This window comes from Castanea sativa, chromosome 1 (genome assembly GCF_040712315.1).
Source record: "Castanea sativa cultivar Marrone di Chiusa Pesio chromosome 1, ASM4071231v1".
In the NCBI taxonomy this organism is placed as follows: Eukaryota; Viridiplantae; Streptophyta; class Magnoliopsida; order Fagales; family Fagaceae; genus Castanea; species Castanea sativa.
This window is the reverse complement of record NC_134013.1, coordinates 78,849,831-78,860,320: the sequence shown is the minus strand read 5'-3', so window position 1 is coordinate 78,860,320 and position 10,490 is coordinate 78,849,831. Positions and strand designations below refer to the sequence as shown.

General features: G+C 36.1%; 1 protein-coding gene across 2 annotated transcripts; it reads right to left on the bottom strand.

The window, feature by feature from the left end:
- Nucleotides 1-253: 253 nt before the first annotated feature.
- On the bottom strand, nt 254-9,299 carry LOC142614407 (calmodulin-binding receptor-like cytoplasmic kinase 3). 2 transcript variants are annotated; one of them, XM_075786931.1, is made up of 7 exons: nt 8,027-9,299; nt 7,679-7,891; nt 7,143-7,408; nt 6,100-6,265; nt 5,927-6,016; nt 4,417-4,715; nt 254-758 (listed from the first exon to the last, which is right to left on the bottom strand). In XM_075786931.1, the coding sequence occupies exons 1-7, from the start codon at nt 8,310-8,312 to the stop codon at nt 546-548; spliced, it is 1,533 nt and encodes a 510-aa protein (XP_075643046.1). In that variant the 5' UTR covers nt 8,313-9,299; the 3' UTR covers nt 254-545. The 2 variants fall into 2 exon arrangements, with proteins under 2 accessions (XP_075643046.1, XP_075643053.1); XM_075786938.1 differs by having other exon boundaries at nt 7,143-7,405; nt 8,027-9,276.
- Between the last annotated feature and the right edge of the window lie 1,191 nt (nt 9,300-10,490).

Sequence of the window (10,490 nt, the reverse complement as noted above, 5' to 3'; positions counted from 1 at the left end):
CACATGTGTCAAGTGACCATTTGGTGAAAAATTCAATTTTGACAAGGAAGTTTTCATTTAAACGTAAGTCTGGACAGGTGTCTATATGAGGCATTGACATGTGCATTTTTACAAGAAAATCTTTGCAATTTGCTCTTTCATAGGAAGCATTCTTCATCAACAATGCAACAAAACTATGGTTAAAAGTCTCAACAAGAAGCTGCATGAAAGTATTTCAAAGTTGTGTTGTGCCGCGGCTGCTTTACCTAGAAAGTTTAAATACAGGAGAACAATAATTGATTCTTTTGATAGCAAAGTTCAAGATGTAGATGTCTCACTCACCGCCTGTTGATACTTGTCACAGTAAGGCATTCATTTGCAATAACAAAGTTGAAAAATAGTACACAACTGAACATATTCAAGAATGAAGAAAAATAAACAAGAGAAAGAAAAGGCAATGTCAAAATGAAATTTTCGCTTCTGCAGCTGAAGAAAACATAATTTGATTTATAAAAGACAACTATCAAACACAATTTGATTTATAAAAGAAAACTATCGGATATCAATCAAGGCCCTTTCTTTGCACTCTTGAGGTAGTCTGCCCTTATTGCCCACAGCTGTTCTCCCACTGATTTCATGTCTGGCCGATCAACTCGAACAGGTGCTGCACACAGGAATGCCAAAGAAAACATTTTCATAAGTACTTCTGCATCCACGACTTCCTCCATCAAAGGATCCACCAATTCCACCACACTTCCTTCATCGTACTTCTTGAAGGCCTGCACAATATCAAATTTGCTTGACCTGAGAACTTATATACAGGATGGAAGGGTTTAATGAGCAACAAGGAAACCAAAAAAAAAAAAACTTTGATACACTGCATTGATTGTACAACCATGCAGGTGTTAGGAGTTGCAATTATGAACAAACCCATCGGATAATTGTTGCAATCATGCATCCCTCTTAACTTTCTTTAGCAGTGGCACCATCTAGATAATCACTGGCTATAGCCTATAAAGATGTCTCCAAATGAGGTCTCTGAATTTGCCCCCCTCGGTGGAAATTACTAATGTCATTGACACAATTTAGACTTTCAAATCAGGTTTGCACCAAGATAGAATTATTATTTCCTAATCATAGGGGCAAAACGCACACCCAAACATGGCTGCAATAGTCTTCTTGTATATGGGAAAGTTCTTATATCTATATAGTGGCGGGGCCAGGATTTGACTTCAGGGGGGACAAAATTTATATACACTATGAACATTCATTTGGACATGTATATGTATATTACTTCATATAAAAAAAAACAATACACATATATTTTAGTGATATTTTAATGTAATAAGACCTACATAATTTAAAATAAAAGAATAGAATAATACTATTACTTCTTAAAAAATAGAGTAGATTCTCAAAAAAAAAAAATAGAGTATACTATAGAATAGTATATCACAGCCTAGCTGCTAACCGATATAAATACCCTAAGAGTCTAAGACACGCTGCAATAAAGGAAAAAAGAAAAGAAAAGACGTGTAATGCTAGGAGAATATAGCTCAGTTTTCAAAGAATTTAATACCCAGTAGTCACAAGAGTGTTGGTCTCATTCCTAGAGTTTAGATCAAAGTTCTCTTCATATACTCTATACATTTAGGACTAAAGAAAACAAAAAAATGAAACCATCACAAGGCAAAATTAGGATATCTCTTAAGTGCCTAATTTTTTTTTTGGCAGGCTAGTGCCCCCCTTGGCTCCGCCCCTATCTATTATACTAGAGAATCACATATTAACCGTAGTCTTCTTGTATGTAGGAAAGTTTTTATATCCATACTAGAGAATCACATATCAACCGCGGAATAACATTATAATAGGATAATAATAAATAATATAAAAAAAATCAAACTATTTAACGAGTAGAATTAGCTGGGTAGGAGTCAGGAACCTTGTCACATCCATGGACAGCCTAATTTACAGCTTTTAGTTACATCCAAAGCATCAAAAAATTATTCAATACTCTAGGAGCAATGCTCCATCCTATCACAAGAATGGTGGGTCACACTATTAATTTAGTTAGTAGGATTCACTATTATATGAGTGGAATGACTAATAAGCATTACTCCAGAAGTACTAAATAATTATTCCAAAACACTTTCAATGAATACCAAAATTAATGCTAATTTAAATTTGAATTTCCACTTATGTAATTTTATTATGATCGAGGATTATGTGGGATTAGGGTTTAATCATTTTCCTTGTTGGACATAGGCAAGAGAGTGATAAGGAAGATCTGGAAGAACAAGTCTACATACCTAACATTGATGACATTCGGGACAAAGATGAAGAGTGCAAGGGAGAGACCTTAACCTAGGTTGCATTCAAACTTTACCACCTTAAGTTGAACTCCCTAAAGTTCTTAAGAATAGTCTTGATACATCTAACGTGAGATGAGGTTGAATTCATGATAGTACAACCAAAAGAGGCGATAGTGAAAAAGGGCCCAAGCATTTTAAGCCTAAAAGGGTTTAAGAGGGCAATGAGTGACGATTCCATTTCCACTTGAAGTCAAACCTAGGAAGCCTTTAAATCTTCTCCCACTTTCAACAGATGTTATAGTATCTGGGGCAATAAGAATGATACAAACCTATGGATAGAACTCACCCTCGAAAACTAGCTTGCAAGAAAAGGGAGCCCAAGAGCTTATATACTCATGGTTAAGCTTGTGCTTAAGTCACGTGGGACACTTGGATCATAACAAAGAACATATAAGCAACATGAAATTAGTAAACAACCTCAAGCAAGTGATGATCCATACAAAACTCAAGCTAATTCACATTATATGGCATTTACTGTAGGAGATTATGTCATGGTTCCAATTAGGCCTGAACATTTTCCCTACAACTCTGTTAGGCAACTGCAAGCTTGTAGTGTTGAACCACTCAAAGTGTTGAATTGGGTAGGACCAGATGCATATGCTAATGATTTTCATTTGATTACAAAAGTAGCTCCACCTTTAATATTGAGGATCTAGTTGCTTATAAAGGTCCAGAAAATATCACATTTGATACTTCAATGAGCTTTCCCATGATCTCATGACAAACCCTATGACTCATCCCAACACCACCAAACTTGTTGCCAAAATATAAAAAACATATTAATGTCATTTTGGATGAGCATGTTGTTTCTAATAGGGGTGGAGGATTTTAGTGCCACTTAATTCATTGGAAGGGCAGACCAGAGTTAGCTTGGACCTGTATCACCAGAGGAGCTATTGCAATTACACGATCTTCTATGTACTAGCCAGAGGTATACTCTCAAGTGATAATCTCTCCTCTTTTCATCAATACAAGCCACCGTTATTTTTAAGAGACTTTCCTCATTTCGATCTGATCTGGAATCCTATCTTTCCTTGTATCTCTACTTATTTTAGCTATACTCATTTTATGAACATGTTGCTTCTTAACAGCCCTACATTTAACTTAATAGGTATTATATGATAACACATTGCTCCTAATGCATTTCTCCACTTCATCCACACTACTCTAAATAGAAATCTTTTATCCCACATTTAGTGTTCCACCAATTGCAGTAAATCATGTGCTTGAATTTTTATTTTTTCCATTTTAAACTTTGGCTACTTTGTAAGGAAAGAAAAAAATGATATGAGACAAGTTGTGATTAGTGGAAAATAAAAAGGAACATCCAAAATGGGATAGAGGATTTTATTCCCCTAATCTTATCCTCATTATTTGGGATTATGTTTATGGTTTGATTATTTTACTAGTTAATTTTCTTGGAAACCTATTTATAAAGGGCTCCAGTAAAATGTAAGGGACACATATGATGTGATGAAGGGAATTTGATGTTGGAATTTTCCAAAAGCAAGGTGCTAATTCCTGGCATGAAAATTTTCATTCCCCCGGGAGGAGTCACAACAACTGTGGGTTCCACCATGTGTCCCACACTGAGGTCCGCACTTGTGAGGGGGGGGAGGACTCCTCCCACAGGAGTAAATAATTTGTCATTCCTGGCAACCTACATGTCCTGCTTAGTGCTAATTCCAAGCAACTAGAACTAGGTACTGATTCCTAGGTATATCTTTCCTTTTCTATTTCCTCTCCCAAATTCCTTTTGAACTTGTCATGTATCGGCACCTAGCCTATATCAGACGCAAATTGATGTTTACCCAGCATAATTCAGCCCAAACGAAAGGCCTACCAAGAATAATTTGAAACATTTCATCTAATTGTGGCCTCAGCAAAGGAGGTTTCTGATAGATGTAAACTTATAATCCATCAAATTGGTGTATTGTTGCATTTGTACCTTAAATGTTACCCCATGTTCTAAGAATAATCTGAAGTATTAAACTAATTTATAGGTAGCCTCAACTGACCCCCCCCCCCCCCAAAAAAAAATCAAGGTAATGGAAAATAAGCGTACCCATCGAAGTGTCACCCGCTGTTCAGGAGGTCTCTTCAACTCCACAGGACGACGGCCTGACAGAATCTCTATAAGTAAAATCCCAAATGAGTAAACATCACTCTTGGGGGTGAGTTGATAGGTCTTCATGTATTCAGGGTCTAGGTAACCCACTGTCCCTTTCACTTTGGTAGAAATGTGTGTTTGATCAGTATCCAATGGACCAAGCCTTGCAAATCCAAAATCGGCCACCTTGGCTCTCATGCTCTCTGTCAGAAGAATGTTGGATGACTTCACATCTCGATGGATGATTTGCTTCTCTGTAGCAAGATGAACAAAAATTTAGGCATCAATTAAATTTGCAACAAAGAAATGACACATGCTGTAAGAAGTTTATCTGGCAAGAAATCATTAAAATGTGAAATGGCATCCCAAATATCTTGGGTGTTAGAAATTGTCTCAAATTTCTAATTTGATTTGGTCTAGATTTTCTTGGCATGGAATGAAAGGTTTTTCCTTGGTGAAGAAGGGAAGTTCTTTATTGAAGTAGAAATTGGGTATTCCTTGTCCATCAAGGAATAGAATTGCTGCAATGGGTTTGGTGGCATTTGCCCAAGGGTCCTACCACATGGCTAGAGGAGAAGACCCTAGAAGAACATGGAGTTTGTCACTTTGAAGAGTAGTTTGAGTGTTTGTCAATTAGGTGCGAGAGAGTTATTAGGTATATTAGGGCTTTGGGATGGGTGAGCCTATGTGTGTGAGGTTTTTGAGTTAGTTTATGTTTGTGAGAGGTTTTGTTTATGCTTGTTATGTTTGTAAGTGTTGTTTGTGCAAGTATGTAAGGTTGTGAGTTTGGTTTGTAAGGTTTGGTTGAAAGTGGTTGTAATCCATATTGTTGATAATGGATTTTGGTCAGTGTTGCACATGGCATAGGCTTTGAGTAGGCCAAATTGATTGTTTTTATTTGTGATTCATGTCAATGCACTTACACTAGCTCTAAATCACAAAAATGGGCTCATGGTAAAAAGAATGTGTTATGGAGAGGCTGTTATCAGGACACACACACAAAAGACCAAGTTTGCAAGAAGAAGAAAGGAACATTGTTTAAGTCACATGAAGTTTCCCATGGTCAGAATTTCAAACGTGAACCAATGACTGTCTTCATTACCAATAGAAACCACTGGGCACTGCTATGTGAAAATCATGGCTTGTCAGTCTAGTACTTAACTATGCAAACTGATAGATATAGACTGTTTCAGCCTATATCTAAATCACTCTAAACTGAGAAGTGTATCTGAAGTCTATGCCAAAGGAATTCTGTAAAATTTAGCTTATTTGTTCAGAAAATGAAGGAGGAGCAAGGAAGATTTAGAATGGAATTGCAACATTCCAACCCGACTCAGTTGTAACATTGCAAATTTGATTCCTCCCCCCTCAAAGCCAAATAAATAAATCAAGGACTGTTCCTTGGATTGGTCTTCAAAATTTCAAGGATCCATGAAACAAGCAAACTGAAAGAAAAGTTTGTCACCTGCATATAGATGGAGATAAGTTAGGCCATGAGCAACATCAATGGCAATTTCAAGTCGCTGATTGAAATCCAGGATTCTTCCACGTTGACCTGCCAGTAATAGCAACAACATAGTTAACACCATTATTCTCATCAGAATTAAGATTTTTTTTCTTGTGATTAAGTAAGCTTACCATCTAAATGTTCTCTCAAAGTACCATTTGGCACATACTCTATGATGATAAGGCGTTCATTTCCTTGGTCAATATAACCTAGCAATTTCACTAGATTCCGGTGATCAATTTTGGCCAGAAGTTCAACTTCACTAGAGAATTCAGTCTGCAGATTCTCAAAGAGTTCCTAAGCAATCATGTCATGTGTACAAAGAAAATGTGTCAGAATTGTAAATTGGAAAATTTCATGGAATGAGAGATATGAGAAGATAACTGAAATTCCTTTTAAGAATTTTTTCATTATAAAGGCAACTTAAGCTTAAAATGACTTGAAAACTTGTAAATTATGTAAACATTGTAAAATAAAATTCCTATTTTTCCACCACTTAAGCAGAGCCTCGTTTAGTTTGGAAATCTTTGAACTACGTCATAAACCTACAAGTTTATCATGTTTTGTTCCTATTAGACCCAATGTGAACAATACATGACTCTCTTTTGTTGGCCACTAGGCACTACTTCTATACATAAAGCTTGCACCAATGTTCTAGTTGGAACCACTTGTCCAATCCAGCACACCCAACAGAATACCTAAAAACTTGCGCCTGGCCCCTTCTTTGATGAAAATAAAACAAGAAACACAGTTGGTTTCTTGTTAGGTAAAAGACTAATCATCTACACAAATAAACTAGCTTTTAATAGTCTAATTTTCTTGAGAGAGCAAGTTGCATCTTTGTCTAATAAGATTGAATGCCATTAATCTGTCAAGTTGAAAAGAGTTGCTGAATGCAGAAATGATCCCTCTAGATGGTGTTTCCTTTGCTTATCCTTTATTTACTTTTAGGTGAGAATTCCCTATCCTTATTTTTTTTAATTTTCAAAGTCCATATTTTGCAGAAAGCAACCCATTTCTAATCAAAAGGTGGCTGTATGTTTCTTAATCTGAATGTTCTATCACATTAAATAGCTTAAATGCCATTACCCACAACGTAAATTCTACTGACTAAATGGTGGAGATGATATTGCATAAGTAGTATATTCAGCATCATTTAGGGAACCAGCACTACCTTCTTCGCTCGCTTTATCGCAACCATGAGGCCATTTTCTAGCTGTGCCTTGTAGACAGTTCCAAAGCCTCCTTCACCTATTCGTAGTGATTGTGAGAAATTGCTGGTTGCTTTCAAAAGCTGGCTCAAAGTGAGTTGTAATGATCCAATTCCACTGAGTTTAGGTGAAATTGAGAATCTAGAAGGACTAGGTGGTACTAGCATCCGATGTGGACTGGCTGGAATCTTTTCAGGAGCTGGATTCGCATCAAATGAAGCTGAATCTACTGCAAGAACAAAATTAATCACTTGTGAAGTATAGCATTAGAAAGAAAACAAATGAAATCAAGAAAATTTCATCTAATTAAGCCAGAAAAGATTTAACATTGGGGAGAATAATGCCATAATTGCAAAACACTGTAAATAGTAAAAATGTAAAACACTCACTTTTAGTCATCGTATTATTAAATTCATAGAATTGGGGAAGCTTAGCTATAACAGTTCATAGTATTTTAAAGTCATAGATGGCAAGATTCAGAATAGAAAATTGTACTCACTTGAGTGTGGATCCTTAGAAAGAACAGTGTGGGAAGTTGGTTTCTTTCTCCTCTGAAAGCAGGCACAGAGGAAAACACAACACAAAACCAAAGCTGCAGTTGTTGCCATACCAGCTATTTTTGGGGTTGACATATGATGCTGGTCATGTTTTTTCGGTTCCTCTTTTAAATTTCTTTGAAAAAGTTTTCTTCCTGCCTTAAAGACCAAACCATCTACAAAAGCAGTAACACTTAATAAAGATTCTAAGACTTGTACTATAAATTCTGACTATGCTTAATAAAGGTAGACTTTTTACTAATATTTGTACAAACCAGAAACTGGAGCCAACACTTTACATTGGCGCATACCTAATGAAAGGTCCATTTTGCAGTGGTTACTTCCAAGGTACCCGTCGAATATGCAACCACTTGCATGATAAAATTGTAGGGCTTCACAGAACAGATCTTCGTTGACCTCATCCCCATTAATGTAAAACAGCTCATGACCATTAGAATTTGAATATGTTATGCTATCAGTACCACAAACCTTTGACTGGACAAATTCAGAGGCAAAGATTCTTGGCAGTTGCATCAACAGCAACAGACTTAACACAATGATATCCATTCTCAACAAAATAATGAACTTAATTTCCATGTTTGAGAGCTAAATGATAATGCAAGCATCTCTATATTCTGCTAATCACCACCAAGCAAAGCCAGAAAAGGAGATGCACAAACAGAACCTTAAAATATTCAACCAGTATGCTGCAAAATCGAATGAACCAAAGCCTTATTGTAGCTGACCCGGATAGGAAGAGAGCTGGAAATGCAAAGCCCTCTACTCTAATCTTTCGAGTTTAAGAATTCAATTGCTCAAATATTTCGGACTATCATCATGAAAGTCGATGATACAAATTAGCTAGAACCACATAATCTAATTCAAGAAAAAGCACAATGCTCCAATACTCAGTGCACCAAATCGATAAAGGAGAAAAAACCCCTCACAGGGAATGGAACCAAATAGCAATATAGTTGAAACCGATATAAAGGAACTCAAACAAGTTAATGTCTTCAAAGTGCTCTATCCATGTAGATTCAAGTTCAATGACTTTCCAAGTGCTCTATAAATGTAAGCACAATTTTCGGCACTACCCCTCAACACTCAATCAAAGCCTTCACTACCCAGTTTACCAAACCCCAACCCCAAGAACTGAAAGAAGCCAAATACCTCAAAATCAAACTTAATTGACTGAAACCCAACTCACCAAAACCGGAAATGAAACAAACCCATATCACAAAACACCTAAATATAGCAATTCTAACTTGAAAAGTACAAGGTTCAACTGGTGATACCTTTGAAAGACTTCCAATGACTTAAGCCACACGATACTACTTAGCTACATGTAAGAGAATCAAACCTGAAAAGAAGGAAGCCTAGGCTGGGCTGTGACGAAACTGGGGTTTGGATATTGGATTCGATTGCCCTCAGTATCAAAAGGCAATCATCATAAATAGAAAGTAAAGTCCGGCCAAAGTCGAGGATGAAGATGTTGGAATCTGACGTAAACCATGGCCGTCTATATAGTCTACTTCTCTCTCTCTCTCTATATACGCACAAAATATAATAAGCAAACCGTAGTGTTGGACAATGTTGACCGTTGGGAAACTAGCACCATAGGCGTTTTGGTCATTTGCTTTACCTTTCTTTTTTTTTCTTTTTCTTTTTTTGGTAAACCTTTACCTTTCACATGTGAGCTTTTGTAAAGTATGGTCATTTCTTATGTATGCAATGATGATACATAGCACGTAAGTTTCTTTCACGTCAAGATCTTGACCGTTGATACATATACAATAGCATTACAGTATATTATGATAATTTATCTATGATCTTACGTTTGGATTCTTGTTACCCATATTTGTAAAAATTCATGCAAAATAATCATTGAAAGTATTTATAGCTCAACTGACATCTTTTAATGTTTTTATCATAGACGTTGAAAAACATCTGCTTATTTTATTTAGCAAAAAATTCATAAAGGATTGGTTTAGTAATTTTTAAGACCTAAAGAGATCCATAAGGTCTTAAGTTTAAAACTCTTACCCTGTAGCTTAGAGTTATTTTAAGAAGAAGAAAAAAAATTCTATGTGCATTGGACAAGAAGACTACAAGCATTCAAAGAAATAATCAAATTTTTTGTGCTCTAAATAACAAAAATGTGAGACTTAGGCTTGTTTAAATTGAGGAATGAAGAATAGAGAGCAGTAGAGTTTACTGAAATGGTAGTGTTGATCCTGCTGAGCTTTAAATTTTTAGGACGACTGTTGGAAACGGTTTTGGTAGCTATTGATTATATTGGCTATGTTTCTTGTGGCTATTTTCTTGGCTTTTAGATCAAATGGTATTATTATCTTTATGACACGTGGATAGTTGAGAATGGATGGTGCAGTGAGGAGTTTTTATGGTATACACACCATATAATATACCTCCTGATGTTGCTTGATACGGTGTAAAATGATTCGCGTGGTTGAATAATTGAACGTGTTCAAGGAAGAAACCGAATAGGCTTAATTAGATTAATTAATTTATTAAATACTAGTCTTTTGTTGAAGTGCAGTACTCACCAATTATTTAATTAATAATTGTTCAAATAGTTAATTATCCGTACTCCATGATTTCAGACCTTTTGCCCTTACATGGTGAAAAATTCTGGTGCCACAAACTTGTGCACAATTCGGTGGCAAGTTGTGATTGGTGGAGGGGTGAGCCACCGTCACTCTTTTACCAATCACAACTCACCACATGAGCAAGTTGTGCACAAAATTATTCACAAGT